At 36.8% G+C, this 26081-nt stretch overlaps 4 protein-coding genes across 5 annotated transcripts in view; 1 reads left to right on the forward strand and 3 right to left on the reverse strand.

Annotated features, from left to right (window-relative positions):
* The window catches only part of LOC107730867 (isoprenoid synthase domain-containing protein-like), a 43138-nt gene extending 38249 nt beyond the window's left edge, over positions 1-4889 (reverse strand). Inside the window, exon 1 of one of the 2 annotated variants that reach the window (XM_016541825.1) lies at positions 4344-4886. In XM_016541825.1, the coding sequence (XP_016397311.1) occupies positions 4344-4576 (233 nt within the window). In that variant the 5' untranslated portion in view covers positions 4577-4886. Of the gene's footprint in view, positions 1-4343 lie in introns of both variants that reach the window. The other variant, XM_016541826.1, reaches the window with a different exon arrangement.
* A 1320-nt stretch (positions 4890-6209) lies between these two features.
* Positions 6210-8830, reverse strand: LOC107730868 (sclerostin domain-containing protein 1-like). The gene is made up of 2 exons (XM_016541827.1): positions 8610-8830; positions 6210-7168 (listed from the first exon to the last, which is right to left on the reverse strand). Exons 1-2 carry the CDS (start codon positions 8803-8805, stop codon positions 6774-6776), a joined length of 591 nt encoding a protein of 196 aa, XP_016397313.1. The 5' UTR covers positions 8806-8830; the 3' UTR covers positions 6210-6773.
* Positions 8831-11650: 2820 nt separating this feature from the next.
* On the reverse strand, positions 11651-19419 carry LOC107730870 (ankyrin repeat and MYND domain-containing protein 2-like). The gene is made up of 11 exons (XM_016541829.1): positions 19215-19419; positions 18726-18790; positions 16456-16594; positions 16273-16371; positions 15498-15658; positions 15062-15127; positions 14791-14939; positions 14095-14230; positions 13827-13955; positions 13617-13746; positions 11651-12687 (listed from the first exon to the last, which is right to left on the reverse strand). The coding sequence occupies exons 1-11, from the start codon at positions 19279-19281 to the stop codon at positions 12551-12553; spliced, it is 1278 nt and encodes a 425-aa protein (XP_016397315.1). The 5' UTR covers positions 19282-19419; the 3' UTR covers positions 11651-12550.
* LOC107730871 (tetraspanin-13-like) lies at positions 17883-21178 on the forward strand. The gene is made up of 6 exons (XM_016541830.1): positions 17883-18039; positions 19705-19872; positions 20103-20183; positions 20270-20383; positions 20784-20894; positions 21080-21178. The coding sequence occupies exons 1-6, from the start codon at positions 17977-17979 to the stop codon at positions 21152-21154; spliced, it is 612 nt and encodes a 203-aa protein (XP_016397316.1). The 5' UTR covers positions 17883-17976; the 3' UTR covers positions 21155-21178.
* The last annotated feature ends 4903 nt before the right edge of the window (positions 21179-26081 follow it).

The following is a 26081-nucleotide window of genomic DNA, read 5'->3' on the forward strand; positions in this document are numbered from 1 at the left end:
CGTCTCACGTCTTGCCGATTCCGAGCCGATCCTTTTATTGCCAGCGGCGCTGGTAATGACCTCACAGTCGCGTGTAAACATGTCGTTTCGCATGAGAATGATTCTAATTTTAATTGCATTCAGTGTAAACGGTGACTGATCATGTAGCCTATGTCGTGCCAGATGAGGCTTGCACAGCCTGAGTGAGTGTATGAGATAAACAGCACACACAAAGTAACTCACAGAAATGTATAGATGCATACTGCGGTAGGAAAAAAAATATTTACAAAATATGATTTAGGTAAGCAACATTATACGGCCATGATTACAACACGATTACAATGTGACACTGATTTTACACAATAGTATTTCAATAAACAATAAGTTAAAATTAATTGACTTAGATTTTAGACAAAATATTGACTGTTTTTGCTCAATTTCGCTGATTAAATGACTCACTCATTAAAACAGACATTTGCCGCCTCTGCAAGAGAATTAGCTTCTGAGCCTGGGTGGTTTAGTCATATTTAAAAGTGTCACTGCATTTTTTCAACATTTATTTGTATGTTTAAAAAAATATGTAAAACATTCATCTTAAAAAATTATTTATGTATTGGAAATTTTGCAGTGTAAATGCATTTATGGCACCTCAGCTTCATCAAACTGTATTATGTAAATAATTTTTGCATTGAAATTTGCATAGATTTTTGTTTGTATATGCTGTCAATTATAGTTCTTAGAAAGAAAATCGGAATCAGCAAAAATCGGTATCGGCAGGTCACACTTCCAAAAAATCGGAATCGGCCAAGAAAATTGCAATCGGTGCATGTCTAATGTTTAGGGGTGTGGAAATGTTCCCACAATAACAGACCGGTGTGTAAAACTCTTGGACGCATTTTAAAGAGTCTATGTCGTGAACTTCACATATTTCACTTTTGAAAATCCAGCATTTAGTTAATCCTGATAAGCGCTCATTGTCACAGTTGTAAACATGACGGCTTTCTTCTTCCATGAGGGTGTTTGGCATCATAGCATCTTTGTTTCCAGGTGGAACATTAAAGAACACGACACACACGTCTCCCGGAAATCCTGTATAAAGCCCAATTTATACTTCTGCATCGAACCTACGCCGTAGCTTACGCATAGACGCACACCCTTCACCATAACGTCTCCCGGAAATCCTGTAGAATTCAACCAATCCGATGATGACTTCGAAGCTCCTGAAGTGTTTCCATTTTTGTGTGCCATATGCATCAGATTTTCAGCCAACGGTCCGTGGGCGTGACATCGGAGGTTGAGACTAGGTGTCGACAGGTGAGTAGCTGCTTTCAAAATCACATACTTTCAGACTATGGGCACATCCAAATATGAATACTTTCCTTATTATATAGCAGGTGAAAAATTGTATGGATGCGTTCTATTCTGAAGGGCTCATCCCTATGCCCTAATCCCTTCAAAGGGTTTACCCTGCAGAGTGAGAGCTTCAAAGGGGTTAAGGGAAGTAAGGCAGGGGTCCGAGGTCCACTTTCCTCCAGAGTTTAGCTCAAACCCTAATTAAACAGCTAATCAAGGTCTTCAGGATTACTAGAAAGTTACAGGCAGGTGAGTTTGATCAAGGCTGGAGCTAAACAGAAAAATTTCTCGGCAGAAAAATGGATCTTGAGGGGCAGAGTTGAGAACCGCTGGTGTAGGAGACCAAACAACTGTTCCTTGGAACACACTTTTGCATCATCTTACCAAGCCAAATAAGGTTTAACGAAGGGCCATTTGAAAGGGCCAGTTTTGAGCACTTCGGTTTGGAACAATATCTCTAGTATCTATTGGTATCTCTGAATTCACAGTAAAACAGTAGGCAAAAACTACCCAGATGTCCTGCTTTTTCCAGCGAGATTTTGAAGTGCTCATCTGATGGACACTTTACTATCCCATGAGGCCACGAGAGAGGATTTGTGATTGGCAGTGAAGAGACACAATTGACGCTGTAGGTTACATGACAATAACATGATAAATGTAGTATGTGTGAATTACATTCTACACACCTCCATACGATGTGAAGTAAGTACTTATTCAAAAGACGTACCTCCTCAGATATTACCGCATGCGATTTTTAATGCAGCCTGTGTACTTATTTTGATGAAGTTCTCAACAACTGAAAGAATTACGGATGAATACATTACTGTATTAAAACAATGAAAACAACTTACAGTTGGTCAAAAGTATACCTGACGTGCTGCTTTGTGCATACTATAGTGTCTTGTTGTACAAATATTAGGACACAGAGATAAGTGTAATTTAATAAGGTATGCTTATTTAGGCCACATCTGTCTCTCCCGGAAATCCTGTAGAATTCAACCAATCCGATGATGACTTCGAAGCTCCTGAAGTGTTTCCATTTTTGTGTGCCATATGCATCAGATTTTCAGCCAACGGTCCGTGGGCGTGACATCGGAGGTTGAGACTAGGTGTCGACAGGTGAGTAGCTGCTTTCAAAATCACATACTTTCAGACTATGGGCACATCCAAATATGAATACTTTCCTTATTATATAGCAGGTGAAAAATTGTATGGATGCGTTCTATTCTGAAGGGCTCATCCCTATGCCCTAATCCCTTCAAAGGGTTTACCCTGCAGAGTGAGAGCTTCAAAGGGGTTAAGGGAAGTAAGGCAGGGGTCCGAGGTCCACTTTCCTCCAGAGTTTAGCTCAAACCCTAATTAAACAGCTAATCAAGGTCTTCAGGATTACTAGAAAGTTACAGGCAGGTGAGTTTGATCAAGGCTGGAGCTAAACAGAAAAATTTCTCGGCAGAAAAATGGATCTTGAGGGGCAGAGTTGAGAACCGCTGGTGTAGGAGACCAAACAACTGTTCCTTGGAACACACTTTTGCATCATCTTACCAAGCCAAATAAGGTTTAACGAAGGGCCATTTGAAAGGGCCAGTTTTGAGCACTTCGGTTTGGAACAATATCTCTAGTATCTATTGGTATCTCTGAATTCACAGTAAAACAGTAGGCAAAAACTACCCAGATGTCCTGCTTTTTCCAGCGAGATTTTGAAGTGCTCATCTGATGGACACTTTACTATCCCATGAGGCCACGAGAGAGGATTTGTGATTGGCAGTGAAGAGACACAATTGACGCTGTAGGTTACATGACAATAACATGATAAATGTAGTATGTGTGAATTACATTCTACACACCTCCATACGATGTGAAGTAAGTACTTATTCAAAAGACGTACCTCCTCAGATATTACCGCATGCGATTTTTAATGCAGCCTGTGTACTTATTTTGATGAAGTTCTCAACAACTGAAAGAATTACGGATGAATACATTACTGTATTAAAACAATGAAAACAACTTACAGTTGGTCAAAAGTATACCTGACGTGCTGCTTTGTGCATACTATAGTGTCTTGTTGTACAAATATTAGGACACAGAGATAAGTGTAATTTAATAAGGTATGCTTATTTAGGCCACATCTGTCTGAACATTTAAATGTAATATTCCATAAAATGCATTAATACAGCTCTAAGTTGATGCTTTTGTCCCTGAAAATTGAAGTGACAGCTTTTTGAATATAAATCTCACAGCAAACGTTTACTTCACAGTGCAATTTATTAAATATGCCAAGTCAATGTCAAGTGCTTTTAACCTTTCCCAAGTCTTTAAGCATCTGCAGATGTTCTTAATAAGTATTGAAAAAACTGTTCTGGACAAGATCTACATGCAGTAGGTGTCCTTGGACTGCTGCCTGTTTACTTGAGAGTAGGGATGGGCGATACCCCTTATTTTGTTTTCGATACGATACCGATATTTTTCAAGGCAGTATCGTCGATATCGATACCGATTCGATACTTCTGCACTAAACTTTTAAATTATGAAATTTATTAAATTATTAAATTACTAAGAGTAAAATGGGTAATGAAAACCACTTAACTTTGTTTAAAACGCATTTTAACCTGTTTAATCCCAAATTTTTCCCAGACATGAAAATATCCAAATGATGTGTCATTAGTAACCCTTTGAAATAATCAATCATTTATTTTTTGATAATAAAATTATTTTATTTAAAAATAAGATTTTTTTTTTTTTTTAAAGTGTGTGAAAAATTTTATTTTATGGTCAGTCACAATTGTAACCGGTGATATAATGTGTAGCATCAGTATCGATATATCGATACGCCCATCCCTACTTGAGAGGGGAAAGGTCCTGTTGTCAAAATACCGGACGTAACTGTGACAGGCATAATAATTTATTGTTGTGTTGTTTTCGTCTGCTAATAACAAACTATGTGTCAAGTAACGTTATGTAGGTTAATAAAAATCAGTTTCATGTGCTCACTGACACGGTATGGCAAGTCTCACCTCTCAAACGCTTGAATCGTGTAGCTTATCAGAGGTCTGTTGAGAATGGTGCAGAATTGTTTCGGTGCGGGCAGTCCCATCCTTTCTCCGGAGCCTCCGGCGGGCAGAACTACAGCTACCGGGAAATCCACCGGCGCGCAACCGGGCTGGTCCGCGCTCCGCTCGGCGTCGCATGCCAGCACACAGCCGGGATCCAGAGGCCTGTCGGAGGAAGAGCAGCGCTCTTGCTGCATTTCTTCACCGTTCTAATAAGCTCTTCACTTGCGGCAACCGTGTTCATGAGAAGAACCTTTTAACCGGCTTTCTGCATCGCCATTCTGCGGGTGATTTGAGCTGTGTTTCGCGGCAGTAGTGTTGCAGCTTTCCCGCTGGTACTCTGTATCAGAGAGCGTGAGCCTCTCGTCCACTTATCAAGAGATTGCAGCAGCTGCGATCTCATCCCATTGTGTAGCATAATTTAATGTTTGTTTAAATGATATTCCGAATCAAAATACACGCACACCAACATCAACTGTATCTTTTTACTGGACAATGACCTGTTCATGATTTATTTTCTACTAAATCATGGCAAGCCGTTTTAACATGTAGCCTATTTAACTTTCTTTAACTAGCCTCTATTTTAACATTACTAGTTGTCACTAGCATTTTTAAATACTAGGCTAAGATTAAAATGAATTATGAGTAACCCAATTGTTAATAGTAACATTTTAGTTACTTTTTGTTATAAGTCAGAATGACCTTATAGTTCACTTAAAAAGGTGTTACTACTAACAATTCTTCTAGTGTTTATTCAATTAATACTAGAAAAACAAACTATTTGAAGTTACAGTAAACCAAAGAATAAATAGTAGTATGCAATGAATAGTTAAACTTGCCACTGTATTGAAATAAAAATTATAAGCAGGAGTAACAAAAATACTTTTAACTAAAATGAGTTTCTAATTCACTCATATGTGGTTACTAATACAAAATAGATTTTAACTAGTTAAATGTTGATGGCTTGTCATAGAGTCTGATTCTGTGATGACAGCTGATGATTGACTATGTAAATTATTAAATATTGCCTGTTAACCCCGCCTTGTCTTTAAATGAAAGAAGCACACAAAATGTAATAATCTTAGATAATCATTTTCACTGTTTTTACAATGAATTTTGTCACCTGTTCTTTAGTTTATTTGTGACCCTGGACCACAAAATCAGTCATACGGGTCAATTTTTTTAAATGGGATTTATACATCATCTGAAAGCTGAATGAATAAGCTTTCCATTGATGTATGGTATATGCTATGATAGGACAATATTTGGCCGAGATACAACTTTGAAATTGAAAATCTGGAATCTGAGGGTGCAAAAAAAATCAAAATACTGAGAAAATCGCCTTTAAAGTTGTCCAAATTAAGTTCTTAGCAATGCATATTACTAATAAAAAATTACGTTTTGATATATTTACAGTAGGAAATGTACAAAATATCTTCATGGAACATGATCTTTACTTAATATCCTAATGATTTTTGGCATAAAAGAAAAATCGATAATTTTGACCCATACAATGTTTTTTTGGCTATTGCTAAAAATATACCCAAGCGACTTAAGACTGGTTTTGTGGTCCAGGGTCACATTTTATATAAACTATGTTTGTCATGCATGAAACAAAAATTAGGTAAGTTAATGTACTGAATTATAGTTCAGTTAATAGGCATCAATTGGAGTTCAAAATGTCACCTCATGCAAATGTAAATTATTATACTGAGACGTTTTCAGATGTTTTAATTTTAATGTTTTTATACCATAATAGCCAATATGAGCATTGTCACTATAGTGCAATATCTTGTCTGAATAATGCTTGCACAAACTAAAAATGAGCAAAGTCAAGGCAAAATATATTACAACAGCTTATACGTCACAATAATACACATAAAGGTCCTTCAAAACAATTAATTACATAAACAAATGCATATGTATATGTACAGACATTTAATTTACATGTAGCTATGCATTTACCGGGTTTGAGAACTGCTCTTATTGTCGCTGAACACAAAGACTTACAGCATATACTACAGCAAGTGATTACCACACATATCAGGCAGTGACAACAAAAACAATTAGGATCACAGGCCTGTTTCTAATCATTTTTGTAATGTAATATGCAGTTGTCATTGTCAGTCTCTTTGACGTTATCATGGACAGGTCTTCACTACTGGCTGCATGCTATTGAGATTATATTGGTGATGAGATTTAGGCTTTATTTGCTCTTCTTTCCAAAGACTGCAGTGGACATCTGGTTTCACAGTGAACTCAGAGCCCTGCACTTGCTCTCAAAGGCAGCACAAAGAAAGTTCAGTGCTCCTGTGAGCTGATGTCACAAGCCCTCGCGTATATACTGACTTCTTTTAAAAGGGAAAATCTAGCTCAGTCCGAGCAGAGACTCATTTAGCTTTCCGTCCCCGTGCCCCCTTTAATCTTTAGTTTTTTTATCTGGGTATGAGCGTATCCCACAGACTTGACTCCCGATTCGTTGTGCTGCCGTGTGTATCTTTTGCATTTGCAGGAGGTCACCACTGTGATCTTGTAGGTCCTGGTGCTGCCATCCTGACACAGGAGCTGAATCCGCTGGGTCCGGGTCTTGTCGTTCACGCAGCGCCAGTCCTGACTGTTTCGGCGATTCCAGAACTTCCTACCATATCCGCCAATCCAGTTGGGCAGCATTTGAGCTGGAAGACATTGTCCAGTGCACACCAGTTCCTTAACAGGGTTTATGCTGGTACACTGGCCGTCTGAGATGTACTTTGTGGATCGCAGCTCTCTGCAGCCGACTGGGATTCGTGCTGTAACACAAAGTGATAAAAAACGTTTAGCCACATTTACATATCAATATCAGATCAACACAAGTCTTTTAAGATCTATGAAGAAAGACTTAGGCCTATAGGATTCACCTTGGTGCTGTTCCTTCACGGTTTGTGAACAGACATAAACAACAGTGGTATGGATGATATGCTTGGTTTGCTTTACTTAAGCCCTTATCTGAACTGAGCGGAAATGGTTTAGTGTACAGATGAATGACGACTCTGAGCCTCTTATTGTCGGATTTCGCCGGTGCTGCTGGCTATACTGTCAGCATTGTTCTGCCTCAGAGAAGAGCCTCCTGTCAGCATAACCCGAGCCAAAATCTATTCAAACAGCAGCAACACACCTCAGTTACAATGTGCCCCCCTCTCTATGACAGGACATGATGAATGGGGATCGGAGGGACATTTTCTTCCTCCCCACTTCAAAACAAACAGGGTTCCCCCTGGAGACTTCCTGAAAAGCTGAGCTGCACCTCCACTCTCCAGTCTGACAAGATTCACTCAGCGGACATTGTACTCGACAACAATTTATCTCTACTTCCCGATGTGGTTATGAGCCAAGAGACTGTGTAATATATATCATTTCCTACAGTATTTTGCCATACCGTTAACCTTAACACACAGAGCTAACTTTCTCCTTGCAACATACAATTACTTGCATATTATTAATACATTTCAGTGTTAATGTAAATGGTGTTTCATGATTCATTACTGTTTAAATTTTGCTGCAAAGTCTATACTAGCCTATTTAATGGTGGTTTTCACTGTCAGAACCCATATTGTGTGACAACATGCCCCACTACACATCAACATATATGTTAAATGATCTGTATTGATCTGTATGATCTGACGGTGGAAGATGGCCAAGACTTTAAGGCATACTCTATAGAGAAATTGACATTCAGAGATAAACCCCTGACAGAAATATTCACCAGAGTAAAAAGTGTGACAACTAGCCCCGGTCTCCTCGACCATAAACACTATGGATAAAAACACCTGTAAAATATCAGCTTTTTGTTTAGGCTACTTTCTATTCTATAAATGAATGAGCAAATAAATATAAAAACATTTATTTCACATGATCAAAGACACAGTAATGAAGAAATTCCTGAAATGTGAACACTCTTTGTGATATATTGGTTATATGATATATTTGTTAAAGTTTGACGCATTTATTTAAACTTATGTTCGTTTAAAGTGAGTTTAGTTTACTTTAAATTAATTTAAAAAATTAGACGTGTAAAGATATTCAAACGACGTTTCTCTAAATCAACCAATCAAAATTCTCACTTTCCGTAAATGTAACTAAAACGTCTTTTTTTTATGTTAATTGTAAATGAAACATCAAAACAATCTATCAAAATGAATGATCCCTAATAAAACTGAGTCGAATGTCGTGAAGCGCGGCGCGTGAACTCACCTCTCTCGTGCGCTGTGAAGCCTCTTCCACCGGAGCGCGCGCGATTCAGAGACGCGTTGCTCTGAGCATCCTGAACGGGACTGACCACATGAGGGTAGAAAATCTCCGTAGCATCATTCTTCAAAGTCAGACCACTCCTTATTAAAAAGCAAAATAAAAACATGAAATTGCACGAGTCGGGTGCGTTTATATGCATGTTGATGTGAAATAACCCACAGCCTGTGGAGATGCTCCTGGAGTCTGAATGATTCTCATTCACTATCATGTCTTGGGTTATATATACAGTTTAGACTATATACGCTCCCGCCTCCAGTTTTGGCAAAGGCTCAGGTGAGCGGAATGATAAAACAAGCGCAGTCAGTCTCTCCGCTAGACCACACCCAGAGAAGCACTCGACCCTGTGAGGTGCTCCAACATCTGGAGTCAAATTAATGCGTACTGGACTCCCTGAGAGCCCCTAATTCATTTAGAGATGTTTTTGTGCTGTTAAACACTCAGCACTTTATGTAAGCAAACTTTGTCTTGATTTTTTTAAAAGGGTGTTGCAAGCATAATCTGCCCACAAAGTATTTATTATGAAAATTACTTACGAAAAGTGTCAGAGAAAACATTATTTTCTCATTTAAGCAGCAATTAATCAACAATCAATCTGTATTGCAAGTTGATTCGATCTGCTTACTGAAAATGAGGCGAAGATGACAAGATTGATTGATTGATTGATTGATACATACTAGCTATATACTTACTGAAGTGTATACTGCATAACGGTTAAGTGAAACAGTAGGCATTTTTCCATGATAAAATTTTAAAACTGTGATCTATAATTAATAGTAGCTAAAGAATGATAGACAAAATGACAGACAGACAGAGGATAGATAGATTAGTTATCATCTTAGAAATTTTGTAATAATAATATACTTTTTCCCCGTAAAATAGCAAGTGAAGAAAGATATGTCCAGTACCTGAATATGTGTACTAAATTCCTTATTCATTTGTAAGGGTAGTCTCCTCAACGTGCGTGTGACATAATGCTCTATTATACCATGTAAAAAATTATCACAATCAATTAAAACAATACACTTACATTTAGTCATTTAGCAGACGCTTTTATCCAAAGCGACTTACAAATGAGGACAAACGCAATTATACCATAAACATGTCACACTTTTGTTTCCCGTGGTGGAAGCTTAACAACATTTTAAGGGAAAGTGTGCCCTCTCATGAAAAAAGAAGCATCAAAAAAAGTTTGAAAATGTCAACCGAGACAAACACACAAACACACAAACCCTAAGCTCTCAGGGTCGCGCGCTCAAAAAAGCATGGCTGTGTCCGAAATCGCCCCCTATACCCTTAAATAGGACACTATTTGAGGGAACAGCCATTTTTAGTGGGGTCCGAAACCATAGTGGACGTTCGCGAGTGCACTCATTCAATCCCACAATGCACTGCAAAAACGAGTGTACAACTGGTGCACTCAACGGCTAGAGAATGCCCATAATGCACCGTGAGAGTCACGCGCCGAATGAATTCCCGCATCTCGCCAGAAGATGGCGCCCGCAGCTGAATAATCAATCCGTTCATTTTTACAAAGAGCTCATCCATGGCGTACAGCATAATGTACAACACGGGTGTAGATTCATTGTAAATTGATTATTAAATTGTTTGATTAGGGTTTATACATAATTTCCGTGACAGAGTTCAAGATAAATCCTTTAATCTTACTACTGGAGCTGCTAGTTTGCTAGTTTCAAATGATTAATAAACAGCAAGCACAAACTATGCAAAAGCGGCATTCCTTCCGGTGCACTCAGTGTCCGAATTCACTACTCGTTTTCATTCACTCCTTCTAGTGAACTGAATTAGTGACCTAATGTAGGGAATAGTGAATGAGGGTATAGGGGGCGATTTCGGACACAGCCTTTGTCTTGTTTATACAGTCTAGGTTAAAAAATAAATAAATAAAAAGTTAATCAAGGTTTTAAAAGCTCATTTTTAGACCATTTGTTACAAATGGTTTTTACACCATTGTTGTTACACCAAAAACAAGATTCTTTGCAGTATTTGTATTGGCAAAAAAAGTTCTTTCAGCTTTATATCTGAACCCCTTCACTCAAGATCCCGAATATCGCCAATAAGTGCTGCACCATTTGCCATCCGTGAGGTTTTTAGACAGAAAAGGTCGGCATCCATAAATTACAAACTTGCAATATTAGAATTCACCAAAAGTGATCAAAGATATCAAAAATGCTGTAAAAATGAATAATAGGATATACCACATTGGCTTATTATGTGATTGATAAACTACTAAACTACACCATTATGCATCTGGACACTGGTTGAGCCAAGAGTTTTACTTAATTTTTGACATTTTTACTGTTTTTTTTTGTAATAAATGCAGTGTGACTGACTCTAATTTCTTATGTTGAAAACAGTTGTGCTGCTTACTATTTTGTTGTGTAAACTATGATACACTACCATTCAAATGTTTGGGGTAAGATTTAAATCAGCATCTTAGAATGATTTCTGAAGGATCATCTGACACTGGAGACTGGAGTAATGATGCTGAAAATTCAGCTTTGTCATCACAGGAATAAAGTACATTTTACCATATATTAAAATAGAAAACAGCTATTTTAAATTGTAATATTTCAAAATATTAGTTTTTTACTGTACTTTTAAGTAAATAAATGCAGCCTTGGTGAGCATAAGGGACTTCTTTAAAAACATTAAAAATCTTAATTATTCCAAACTTTTAAACAGTGGGGTACTGTACAATTGGCAGAAGTGAAGCAGGAGGAAAGGAGACAGGCATTTAGGCTGTTCAGCGTAGAAAGACAGAGGGTGCTTGATTCTATTGCCTTTGGCAGACGAGCACTACCGCCTCCTACAGGAAGAAAAGTGACCAACTCGATCACAAAACCAGTAGGTAAGCTAAGGTTCTCTAGTCTAACAGAGAACTATTAACTAGAAAATCAATTCCAGCATTTTAAGATTCGTAAAATGTTTCTAATCTAAAGAACTGTTTTATTGTTACAGGTCAGCATGTCTCACGAAAGAGGTGTACAGAGTCAGTGTCACAAGAGTATTTTAAAAATATTTTTAATGATTAAACTACAGCAAATGTTTCACGGGAGCTGACTTTGGATGTTTTCCTTAGCAGTCATTCTGATGATCGAGAAAACCCGTCAGTGGCCAAATCCATCATACAGTTCTCCATTATGGTTTAAATCAATGAAAAACAGCTCTTACATTGTCGTTTCAATCTCAATAAACTTCGTCAAGACTAATGTGTGTTTTCAAGTTGTTTTCTGAAATATTTGTAGTGTGAATGAAGTCTAATATTTGACATGTTCATCAAAGAACATGTGATGTAATAGTTTGTAACTTGCAGACGGAAAATCTATGTGTTTGATTTGTGAAACCGTATAACTGTATTTCAATATCAGATGTCCCCAAAAATACCTGCTGCATTTAAATAAATTCTACAGATTTATAAAGACTCACATAAGCTGCTGCTGCCATCTATTAATTTGTTCCTTTTCCATAACAACAAGCTAAGAAATTTAAGGCATAGGCATCAATGTCTTGCAGCAATATATTAGAATATCTTTCCTAAAGCAAAACCTACATCACACATACATGATTTTCACATACATAAATACATATATTTTCCCCAACATAAATGTAAAAAGACTATTTAAAACAAACAAACAAAAAATCTACATTTTGTCACTTGTAGACCCTTCCCTCTATGCATTTGTGTGGCTAAGCTTTTGGTGGTTTTCCCTTATGTTATGTGCTTTCAGAAGAGCATCCTGTAAGAGTTATGAAGAAACCTTCAGAAACTCTGGGTGAGGTCACGGACCTGCTCTCTTTTGTCTTAGATGGTTCTTCAATGACGATGATGGTTGCTGGGTTGAAATAGTGTGATTCATTGTGATTCAGTCTGTAGTAAGAGGGACTGTCCCTGAGGTAACATCTTGGTTTTGGTTATCTGAGGAGCTGGTAGTCTCACTCTGACAGACAGAGAGCTCCTCCATAGTGCCTGTCATCTCCTCTAATGCTTGATCACCCTCAGCTATGAAAGAAAAAGAGAGCTTGCATTACGTCATTCCTCAGCTAAATATGTATTCCAATGCTTTACTTTAAATGATCCCAACTGATTCTTAGCTTTATTCTTGAAACAAATTACTCTTATGATTTAGTTCTTTTTTGTCAATAAAAAACATACAGTGTGAACAGTGAAGCCTGATTCCTGAAATGAATGCAGGGCTTGCAAAATCGGTAGGCCGACGTCCTGGGACCGAAATGTACCAGGGTTCCCGCGGGTGCAAAAAAAAAAGCCTTAAAAAGTCTTAAATTTAGTTGTATCAAATATAAGGCCATAAAAAGTCTTAAATATCTTAAATGGTATAAGAAAATTCTTAATTATAATTTCAAGAGGTCTTAAATTTGGGGATGGACAGACAAGAACCGTGATATGGTTCAATGTGACGATTAAACTTCAAAAATAATTCTGGTAATAAATAGCTTTAGTGAATCAAAACCTTACGGTGTGAACACTGCAGCTTGATTTTGAAACAAATGACTCAGAATGAAACAAATGAGTAAGTTGTTTTCAGTGAATCAAAAACATACAGCATAAACAGCGCAGCTTGATTTTCGAAGAGAATGACTTTTCTGATTTGTTCCTTTTTAGTGAATCAAAAACTGATTTGGTTCTGCTTAAAAATTAAAACATACATAATTACCAAAATGAATGGCTCTTTGTCTTTTTAATCTTATTACATTCAATTCAGATGGCAATCTCACAATTTGGTTAAAAAAATCATTTCTTCTTGCTGTGATGTTGTAGATTAAATAAAGTGAGTGCAGAGAATATGGGGCATTCCCAAAGTACATGTCAAGGCCGAGGTAATGCCATGGTACAATGCCAAAAAAACATGATAATACCATGATACTTCTCATAAATCTCATAGTAAAGCAAAACTAATCTGATTTGGATACCTTTGGCCTGTTTCTGTAGCCGTGATGCTGACTCAGCTTCATGTTTCTCTCTCTGCTCCTGTAACATCTTACAGACCTTTTTATGGCTGAACCAGTGCAGCTTCTGACAGGCCTGGTCACAGTAGATCACCTGAAGAAGTGCACAGATTTAAGAAAGCACCCCAAGAAAAAAAAAAATCCAGAAGTCATTAGACAAATCCTGATATTTACCATTTTACAGATGGAGCATCTTTTCTCTGCTCCTTTTTCACCACAGGTTGTGCAGAAGTCTGCGTCCATGAAACCCACCTGTCCCGTGATGGCCTGCGTGAGCACTGACAGAGCAGTGGGGTCACTTCCCTGTCAGAAAAGGACTGGTGAGGCTTCCATACACAGAATGTGGTTCAGTCTTTCTAGTTGAGGCTATGATTCCATTATTTTATTACACTTCCAGTGTCTTCTACATGAGCAAATAGAGGTCACTGTAACTCAAACTCACAATTTCCACTGGGGCAATACTCCGGACCAGCTGCTGCAGTAATGTGGCATCACAGTATGGAAATTTCCTAATGCACTCCCGAATGAACTTGTCCTGGAATACCGGGAAGCCATCACTGTCTCGCCCTTTCAAAAGACTGAGAAAAGATTTTTGAGTTAGAGTAAATTTAGTTTACTCTCTAATACATATATACATTATTGTTCAAATGTTCTGGGGTCAGGAAGATTTTTTAAACGTTTTTGAAAGTCTCATGTTCACCAAGGCTGCATTAATTTGATCAAAAATACTGGAAAAACAGTAATGTTGTGAAATATTATTACAACTTTAAATAACTGTTTTCTATTTGAATATATTTTAAAATGTAATTTATTCCTGTGATAGTAAAGCTGAATTTTCAGCAGCCATTACTTCAGTCTTCAGTGTCACACGATCCTTCAGAAATAATTCTAATGAGAATTCAAAAAATATTTATTATTATTATTGTTGTTGAAAACAGTTGTGCTGCTTAATATTTTTGTGGATTTTTTGATGAATAGAAAGAAAAAAAAAAGAGCATTTCTTTCTTACATAAATCTTTTGTAACATTATAAATGTCTTTATTGTCACTTTTGATCAAATTAATGCATCCTTGCTGAATAAAAAATCTTACTGACACCATACTTTTGAATGGTAGCATATATATATATAATATTTTACCTCTTGATTAGGCCATCAAGTTTGTCCTGTCGCTCTTTCAGGAAAGAGCCACATTTCTGCAGCACACAGCTGAGGTAGTGCATCTTCATGGCCAACACCTCATTCATATCCTGCTGTTTGATGCACATCTCACAGACAAGCTCCAGAACCTGGAAAAACAGTGAGTTATTAAAGTTGGGTCAGATTTCAATTCAGTTACTGTAAGCTTATTGTAATGAATCTCAACTCAGCTCTATTAACACTTACATAATGCAGAATGCATGCAACTGACCTTGCGGCACTTCTCAACTGCTTCCACATCCATCAGCAGAGGGTTTTCTTTCACCAACATCACTATCTGCAGCCAAACAAGTCACAAGAACATCCAGTCTTAACAATTCAGGATGAATTATGCTTTGTCCATAGTTAGTGGTTTGATGATTTTTATTAGTATTATAGTCATCAGGTTCAGAAAGACCATATTGCGGCATTTTTACTTTAAAATATACATATTTAAGTTGTATTCATGAGCATTTCCACCTTTATTTTGATAGTACAGTATAGGGACAGACAAAAGACAATGGGAGAGGAGAGAGGGGAAAAGGACTGGGAAAGGATCTCGAGTCAGAACTCAAACTCGGGTCGTTCAAGGCGCATCTGTGCTATATGTGCTGCCCACATATATATACACGTGTATGTGGATATAGCTCAGACCAAAAAAAAAGTACCTTTACAGGGTTGGGGTTGGTACTCATTATAATTTTGTGTAGCGGTCCAGCAAGTTTAGGAGGGAGTTTTGGTTCCTTTTCCAGGCCCTGTGGTTTTGTGTAGTAATCCAACCTCGCCCGGGAGAAGAAGTTATTGATGACCGTCACACAGTCATGCTGCCCTGAGGGGAAAAAAGTTATCTCATTTACAATTGACTTTTGGAAACATAAAATACCTTACGACTTCTCTGAATCTGGCATACTACTGTTCAAAAGTTTGGGGCCAGCAAAAAAAAATTGGAAAAAAAAAAGTTTCAGTCAGCAAGGATGCATTCAATTGATCAAAAGTGACAGTAAAGACTTTTATAATGTTACAAAAGATTCCTATTTCAAATAAATGCTGTTCATTTTTATCTTTCTATTCATCAAAGAATTCTGAAAAAATGTATTATGGTTTCCACAAAAATACTGAGCAGCATAAGAACAAAAAAATTTTCTTGAGCACCAAATCAGCATATTAAAATTATTTCTAAAAAAAAAATTGCTTTGCCATCACAAGAATAAATTATTTAAAAATAGAAAACCGTTATTTTTAATTGTAATAACATATGTATTATTGTTTTTACTGTATTTATCAAATAAATGTAGCCTTGGTGAGCATAAGAGACTTCTTTTAAAAACATTTTTTTTAAAAACATACCGACCCACAACTTTTGCACAGTAATGTACTGAGGAACTATTCCTAATTTGACCTGTACAGCACATCTTTCCACATAAGGCCATATCTTTGTCATACCTACAAAAGCAGCCATTTGTGCTGCCGTTCTGCCGACTGAGTTCACTGTATCCGTCTCAGCTCCAGCATCCAACATCATCCAGGTGATATCTGTCTTTCCTGTACAATTTCATATTACTAGCATAAAATACAGCCAAATGAACAGTACCAGCACCAAAAGAATTTAGCAAATGAGATTCAAACCTGAGAGTCCTGCAAACATGAGTGCGGTGTATCCATGTTCGTGTTCGTTGCAGTTGACGTCTGCTCCATGCTGCAGCAGCAGTTTGCACATGTCTGCCCTGCCCTTATATGCGGCGTGCATGAGAGGGGTCATGCCATACTGAAGAAGAAATGCAAAACAGCAATAATCAAAAGCATTAATCATATTTTTCACATGTATTACATATTAACGATGGGTAATCGATGGTGACCCTGACAACTCCCAAAAGCACTCAAAGTATTAACCTGTGAAAATGAAATTTTCAGCTAATTTTCTGTTCCTTTAAGTCATCTTTCCCCCTTCAGCATTTCAAGCAACAAGTTCACTCATATTTGATTGTGATGTTTTTATCATCTGTTTGGACTCTTATTCTGATGGCACCCATTCACTGCAGAGGATGTAATTGTGAGCAAGTGATGTAATGCTAAATTTCTCCAAATCTGTTAAGATGAAGAAACAAACTCATCTATGTCTTGGATGGCCTGAGGGTGAGTACATTTTCAGCAAACTTTCATTTTTGGGTGATTCCTTAAATCAAGTGAAAGAAATAAAAAATCCTAAACTGTTTATTCGCTATCCAAAAAATAACTGGTTCACAATTTTTTATTCGTTTTATATATATGGTAATATACAACTCTATTAGCAATTAATTTTAATTTAGCACTTAATTTTGCTAGGTATGGGAGTAGTGGAAAACAATTGTATTATATTTAACAATGTATATACCCCGTCTGTTTGGTGGTGTTTCAATCCCGTGAAATCTAGATCTTTCATTCTGTACAATACATCAATATATTTTGTTTTTTCAAAATAAGAGACATTAATGTAAGTGTGTCTAATTCATACGCATCTTAATAGAATGAGGGTTTCAATAAATTACATTTATATTAATTGAAGTAAATTGAATTAATTGATAGAGGTGTAAAATAATCCCACCGTTTATAGGTGAGCCTTTAACGTGGTTGAAAATAATGGACTGTTCATATGAGATGATAAGTAACATAAAAATATAATACAATACTTGACAAAAACAGACCTATAATATTGTATATTCAAAACTATACAAGAATCGTTCTTACGAGTAGGATATATTCAATGAATCAATGAATCAGAAACATGTCACAAAATGATTCTTTCACACATCTGACTGAACAAATTGTCCACTAATCGGACTGAGTCGGTTTAACCGGTTCTTGAGTGAACAACTGACTCACTGAATTCAGAACTGTCTTTTGCGGGCACGGATTAGTAACTACTTTTGAACAGGTTCTTTCAAACGACCCGTTAAAAAGAATCGATTCGTCATAATGATTCGGACTTCCTTCATGATCGCTTCAGCTTGGGATAACAGCTTATTTGCATAAAGATAAAGAACGGACCAATGGCATTAAACTTGTCTACCTGAGCAAATCCTAGACAACTTCTAGCAACAGACGACTTGCCTTAGAGTGGAAAGTCTGCGGACTATGGTTTAAGTGTAGGCCTACACTAGATGTTTCATCATGGCTTGTGGTGGGTTTGTTTGTTCCAAAACTTCTCTTTGTATCTTGAACCTTATTTATGTGGTAAGTGTCTAACAGTTTACATGAATTTAGTCCTTAAAACTTGTTCTTATTCACATTAACAATACGTTTTGTCTTTATTTAAAAGGTTTAACAACATATATTACTTTTATTCATTACTATAACAATGGCAGTAACAATATGTAAGTTCATTAAATTGTGCTGTAAATTGTAAAATTAATTTTTATGGAATGTTTTTATGCTGATATTCATAATTGTGAGCAAGTGATGTAATGCTAAATTTCTCCAAATCTGTTAAGATGAAGAAACAAACTCATCTATGTCTTGGATGGCCTGAGGGTGAGTACATTTTCAGCAAACTTTCATTTTTGGGTGATTCCTTAAATCAAGTGAAAGAAATAAAAAATCCTAAACTGTTTATTCGCTATCCAAAAAATAACTGGTTCACAATTTTTTATTCGTTTGTTTCTTTTCAGCTCCAACAGAAGAACACATAATGAAAGACAAGCCAATCAGTATCATTTCCAGAATCCAGGCAGCTGCTTTGAATGCCCACACAAGTGTCAGAGACATCTGATTTGGGCAGGTCAATCTACACAGCAAGTTTTCTTATACAGAAGTTAAGCATTGTTTAAAAAAGAGCAAAGAACTACCATTAACAGAGTGATCAATTAAACCACCTTTGAAACTCTGTTATTATGATACATAATGACACTTAATTTCCTTACCTCATCAAGACCGTTTACCCTGACATCTTTGGATCCAAGCAGCCTGGAGGCTTCTTGCACATTACCTACAAATGTTCAATCACAGTGATCAGACACTGACCAACCTTAATGTACAGAATTATACATCAGAGCCTCAATGCACATTGAATGCTAAATTATCAATCATCATGATAATTTGAGGAATTCAACACCGAGCAACACAAAAATAAGGATGCTTAACTTTAAACGACCTTTTACTGGTACACATATGTATTTATCATATGATTGCATATCGTTAACGTTACCTGTCATATACAGTTTAACTGAATACATATGCAGGTATTTAGCATGCAACACATCAAGAATTAATTTAAAAACACACAAAGGATTATGTATATTTATGCAACCATAGCTTGCAGATTTTGTAAATGAAATCATACATCTGATACATTTCTAAACTGTTAAACGTGTTAATCTGCAGTTAGCCTGTTAGCATCATGCTATTGTTACCTGCAGCTATAACTTGAAGTAGCTCCTTCTCCGTGTCGGTCAGGTCTCCTTTCTGTGGTGCAGACATTATTATAGTCTAAGTGACGCTTTTGGTTTTAATAAGCAATATATAAGTTGACTGTGATGGATATGACAGCTCTGCTGTGCTGTGATTGTTCCACTAACTTGCTGTTCCACTGGCCCTGACTTGTCAACACGTTACTGTCTGCAATAAGTGTCTAACAGTTTACATGAATTTAGTCCTTAAAACTTGTTCTTATTCACATTAACAATACGTTTTGTCTTTATTTAAAAGGTTTAACAACATATATTACTTTTATTCATTACTATAACAATGGCAGTAACAATATGTAAGTTCATTAAATTGTGCTGTAAATTGTAAAATTAATTTTTATGGAATGTTTTTATGCTGATATTCATAATTTAGTATTGCTTTGCCTTTTCTGAGCATCTACACTACCATCCATTTCTGACTTCTTTTTTTCTTCAGATGGTCAGTCTTCTAATGATCAGTGTTGCAGCATGGGGCAAATGGTTTGGACTGGTCTCTAGTTTCAGGGTAATGGCTGCTGTCATCGCTGTTGGCTTGTTTCTGTTCGTCGTGGCCATTGTGGGATTGTGTGGAGCTGTGAAGCATCATCAAGTTCTCTTGTTCTTTGTATCCTTCCGAGTTACTCATTCAAGAAATTCTCTCCTTATCAATAATGTGTATGTCTATATGAGGTTTATCTCTGTTCAACACATCAGTCTTAGTTTGTGTTGTAGTTTGGGTCCTAAACTCACATTTACCAATTTTGCTGACTTTCGTGTTTGAAAGGATTTCCTTTGTTATCAACAGGTTTTGAATTTGTCCTAAATGATGGTAAAACAACCTTAACTAGTCTTTAGTACATGCTCATACTCTTCATGGTATTCATTTTGCAGTTTTCAGTGTCATGTGCCTGCTTGGCGATTAATAAAGAACAGCAGGTAATTATAGTCTGTAATACTTTGACACGGTGATGCTGGTTTCCTCATTCCTACATTTTAAATCCAAATGTTTTGTTCTCCTGCAGAACCTTCTCTTGGAGATAGGATGGAATAAGTCTGAATCAATGCAGGAGGATTTGGAAAGATCGCTGGATTGCTGTGACTTCCTTCAAGTGTACTACAATGAGAGCTGTGTCGCTGTAAGAACTATTATTCTCAATACGAGGTTAATGAATTGTTAAGCATCTACTGCTACATTTCAAATTCCTTTCAAGTTCCTTGCAATTGAACCTAATGTGAAAAACAGCATGCTTCTAGAAAGACCCTCTTAAATAGTCAGTAAATGAGGTCATGCAGTGAGATTTGGTAAATATTTTAATTTTTTGTAGGTCAAGATGTTAGTTAGTTAGTTAGTTAATGATTTATAAAGCTTCCATTTTTATTTACAATTTATAATTAAGTTACAAAGTGTGGACAAAATGAAAAATACTTCTACAAATGATTACTGGTGCTTGAGCAAAGTATGAGATCATCTTGTTTACATGCAATGAACTGACAAGATTATTTTCTGCTTTATTTCTGTCTTCTCTTTGACATCAGACCTGTTTCAAGAATCAAACATGTAGACCATGTTCAGTTATAATCCAGGCCTACGCTGATGACGCTCTACAGTTTGTTGGAGGAGTCAGTCTGTTTTTCAGTTTTACAGAGGTGAGCAAACACTGGACATCATTTGATTCTGAAAACATGTCAAATGAAACATGGAAATACTGATTGAAGCCGTTAACAGTTCAGTCAGTGTATTTAAGGTTTGGTGCTTGTTTCTTAGTTTTCTGTCAAGTTGAGATGTTAATAAATTAATTTTTAGATTAATTTTGTTATATTTCCTGTTTCAGATTCTGGGCGTCTGGCTAGCATATAGATACAGGAATCAGAAAAATCACCAGCAAAATCCTGGAGCTTTCATTTAATAAAGCATTTTGGTCGGACACACATATTCAAGACTTTCAGCTATACTGAATTTTTGTTCTTGAGTGGACTTTTTTAATGAATCTTTTTTAAATTTTATTTATGATCTGTAGTTCCTCTTGATAACACACTCCATTTCTTCATTTTTTGGGATACAATAGCAAATTAAATGTTCTGTTAACTTTAAAAAATATTTATTTGTAGAACAGCCATTATGATTTGCATCTTGGTGGAGTTCACAAATATTTCCTAACACTGATTATGCAGGTTAACCGATCTTGAACTTTGGTCCCAATTGAACAACACTTACAATGATAAAGAGCTGCTAAATAAAAATGAAAAATTAAAGACATGAAAATGCATCTTTCATTTCTGATTATAAATCAAACTAGAAAACATTTATAAGGAACCAAAAATACATTTCCTGCTTCTTAAATCAAACAATATGGTCATTGCATTAAGCTCAGTAATAAGCTTGCACACTGAAACAACTTAAACTACACCCAACCCACTTCCACATCATTCTGATCAGGATATGACCAGGAACGTCTACATCATCTGTTTGCATTCCACATATTAGCCAATGGTGCAACTCTCCCAGAGGTTGTCCAGCCGGTTTACCACACATGCATTCACTGTGATGTTCCAGTTCTCCCCTCTGCTGACTGCAGTGAAAACATACCAAATATACTTACCTGCGCATTTACTTGGATTTGCATCACAATATATTTGAATTGACATGTGATTAATTTCTCTGTATTTTATTTCAGTGGCAGATTGTGATTTTTGTATTTTCATTTGTGTAATTGTGTAATGACACTCACACCTAAAGGCTACAACACACATCAGTTTTTGTTCCGTACTGAGTTATACAATCGAATCCTCTCATTATAACATACAGAGTCTATACATAATATATTGATTGCGCAGTGTAGAGACAGGGCCGGCCCAAGCCTTTATGAGGCCCTAAGCAGAATTTTATATGGGGGCCCCTCAGTGCTGCCAATACGACTGATTATTGTCAATGCACACTAAAAATCTAACACACCCTTTATCAATTTTATTTATTGCAGCTGTGTTGCTTACATCATACCAATGTCAGCCTGGCATTTTTTTACCCTTCTACGATTTTTGATTGTAATAGTAGCAAACCCACAAGATTGGCCAGGTGTTAATTTGCACTTTAACATCCAAAGTCTTACAGTACTAAGTGGCATATGTGGTTTACTGGAAAGTAGCTAAATAAACAATGGATTTATGGAAACAGAATGTTATTTTAACAACAAATTATTAAACACATAGCGAGCCATCTGTACATCTAAAACAACAATTAGCTAATTGAGGCACAATGATATTGGAACATAATAGCAAAGACACCCAAAGGTAGGCTAAGGTAAATAATGTTAAGCTGTTTTTCAGTAACAAATTTATGAAACAGAAGCTTATTTTTATTACAAAAATATATAAAGTTATTTTTAAACAGAAGACAAAAACTTTATTATTATAAGTCTTATAATATATTAAGATGTCAAGGCTATTTAAAGATGTTTAATCAAACATGAACTTCCCTAAAACAAGAAGATACCCTATCTAGGCTATGATAATTAGCCTAACTAGTCAGCCAGGTCCCCCCTCCACCCCGAAACGCACATTATTTTAAAGGGGTCATATGATGCGATTTCAATTTTTCCTTTCTCTTTGCAGTGTTACAAGCTCTTGGTGCATAAAGAAGATCTGTAAAGTTGCAAAGACTAAAATCTCAAATCCAAAGAGATATTCTTTATAAAAGTTAAGAGTCAACCACGCCTACTAAAACGGCTCGTTCTAACACGCCCCCACATGTCTACGTCACGATGTGGGAAGATTTGCAAAACGCCACCCAAATGTTCAAGCAAAGAAAGTAGGCGTAACTTTTATTCTCGCTGTAGTATTGTTGTTGCCGCCATGTCTTGAGCTGATCCGTGCTGGTCGCTGAGGGAATACATCAACTTCGCGCTGTGGATCGCCGGATCGGCTTTCACCGTGGACGAAGCCCCGAGTCCAGCCCGGGGTCGTCACATGGGGTTGCCCACTGGATGCAACGAATCTGCAACGAAACGATGCTCGTTTATAATGGGTTTTCATGTTTTTGAATCATCGCTCCGGCCGGGACACGGCATCACAATATGTAACATTTCCGTCACACGCTTGAGGTATTCGGCCAATCATAACGCACTGGATAGCTGGCCAATCACAGCACACCTCGCTTTTCAGACCGATGAGCTACTTAAAAATCGACACGTTTCAGAAAGGCAGGGCATAGAGGAGAAACAATAATGTACAGTATGTGGAAAATAATGGGTTTTTTTTACTTGAAACCACAAACACATTTCATTACACCAAATACACAAAATAATGTTCTTTTTAGCAACATCATATGACCCCCTTTAACGCGCCGCGGGGCACCTGGCCAACCAGATTTCTGTGGGGGCCGTTGCCACCCCTGGTCACCATGTAGACCTGCCCTTGTGTATAGAGATTTTTGTAATAGTATAAACTAAACTGGTACAACAAAGGTTATTGATTTAAATTTATTATGTTCTTGAGGTGATTTTAAGCATGTAAAAATACAAAGATTTTAATAAATGGAAAACAAACAAGCAACATGTTTGCACAAACTTCTTGTTCTAAATGTCTTCAGCTATAATCCACACATTTGTTCCATGAATAAAAGAGATGAGTAAACTGGTATTATGTGGCAGAGTCTGTAAATATATACATATATATATAGGGGTTTTGATTCATTGACACGAATAATTTAATTTAGTTCAACAAAAAGTTTCAGTCGGTGACTCTTTCTGTACATCTGTACACCAGTAGGTGGTGACGAGTGAATGTCTTTTTTCATATTATAATAGTGTTCTTCTTCACATAGTGTCAAGTATATGTATTTAGTATAAATACCTATTTCACTTTCGTTTTTAAAGAGTAAAAAAAAAATTAGAAAATTAGAATCGACTCCAGGGATCATAACAGCCCTTGATTTCAGTGAAATGAGCGACATCTACGTGAAACGACGCCAAACAATGGGAGTGAAGTCTGTGTTCGCCAACGGTCGAATCAACAACACAGAGAGACTCAGCGCCCTCCAGCTATTGAATCTCGATGTTTAATACAATAATTCTGACAGTTAAACAATCATTTAATGTACACAACCTCATAATCCATCGTCCGTACTCTTAAACAGCTTAAGTTTATCTTTGTCTAAACTGAAGCCAGAGGAACCTGCCTCTGAGCATCGTTCATTAATGATAAAGCCTGATGTCTCAATAAAATCACTGAGCATCTTTTCAAAACTATCCAAAGCCTCATTCGAATTGGAAAGAAAGATCAGGGCTCGGTCTTCATCAATGATGGACTTTATGGTTTCTCCTTGAACTTTAGGCCCCAAAAACCTGTTCTCGCAGTTAATGGAGTTGATCAGAGGAAGAAGGCAGATGCTTACTAGTAAAGGAGTCAGTGGACATCCCACCCTCAGACCTTGTGATCTGTGGTCTGCCATCAAAAACAGCTTCAACACGGATCTAAACCGGTCAGGTAGGTTCACAGACTTTAAGCTATTAAACAAATATTGCCATTTTAGTGCACCTGGATCTAGTTTTAATGAAATAAGCAAAACTGGGATTCGATCACTGATGCTGTCTAGAACAGAACTGTGTGGTTTACTTTGACCTGGATTTAAAATATGTTCAAAAACACTTTTTAACCTCTCTGCCAGAATCAAAGCCAGAATTTTATAATCCACATTCATTATTGCAATCGGATTTAAACGATATTGAATATCATAGCTGTAGGTATGGTCGTTTTTGCCTTGGCTCAGGGATTCGAAAACCGTTTGTTTAATTGGCTTGAGGTCAAAGATTTGGTTGAAAAATGCTTGTAAGAGGTCAATAATTTTAGAAGCATAATGCTTATAGAAATGTACTGTTAGTCCATCTACTGTTAGACTCTCAGACTGAGGCAAGGACAGTATAGCGACCAGAGTCTCTTTTCTCGAAACAGGTTCACTTAGAACAGTAATCAGGGTGGATTTTACTTCTTCAAATCTCTCAGTTTGGTATAAATGATCCAAGAAGTTCAGGAGACTCTGAGAAGTATTTGGTGTATGAAGAACCTCGATGGATGATTCTGAATCTAGACGACCTTAAAAAAGAAATGATGTCAAAACAATTCTTAAATAATTTACATCCAAAACAAGAGCAGGAAAAGAAAAGCTCTACCTCCTTGGTCCATCTCTTGAGGAAGCTCAATCGTGTCTGAATGTCTTGATGGTTTTGGGTGAGATCTTTGTCTTTGCAAAGCTATTGCCTCACATACAAGTCTGACCTTCACTCCTGGCCACATGTATTCATTCCTTTTGGTATTTATTTGTGAAATTTTCTTTATTATGCTTGAAAGGTGGTCCATACATGCTTTATCTTCAAGGAGACAAGAATCGAACTGCCATTTTGGTCCATTTGTCTGAATATGAATTGACAGTGGGGCATGATCGGAAACATACTCTTCTTTATCCAAGTACATTGGTCTCTTGTGAATGTTACAGGCAGTTACACTTGTTAAATTATGACTTTGCAAAAAGAAGTAGTCCAATCTCGACTGACCTTTCTTATTGAAATATGTAAAGCTTTTCACTTCCGGGTAAAGACACCGCCAGACATCCAACAAGCTGAAGTTTTCCAAAAAACATTGGAGAGCATCGAAAGACTTTGTGTGACTTCGGTTTCGTAAATTTGATGTTTTGTCAAGGTCGGCATCCATGACTGTGTTAAAATCCCCACCGACCACCAGATATGCAGAATGTGGGATGTGGGTGGAAATTTGTGTGAAATCTGTCAGCTTAATTTTTTCATCATTTGAGTTATACATGTTGATAAATACGAAATCATGCCC

Source organism: Sinocyclocheilus rhinocerous, unplaced genomic scaffold, assembly GCF_001515625.1.
Source record: "Sinocyclocheilus rhinocerous isolate Xijiao unplaced genomic scaffold, SAMN03320098_v1.1 scaffold938, whole genome shotgun sequence".
Classification (NCBI taxonomy): Eukaryota; Metazoa; Chordata; class Actinopteri; order Cypriniformes; family Cyprinidae; genus Sinocyclocheilus; species Sinocyclocheilus rhinocerous.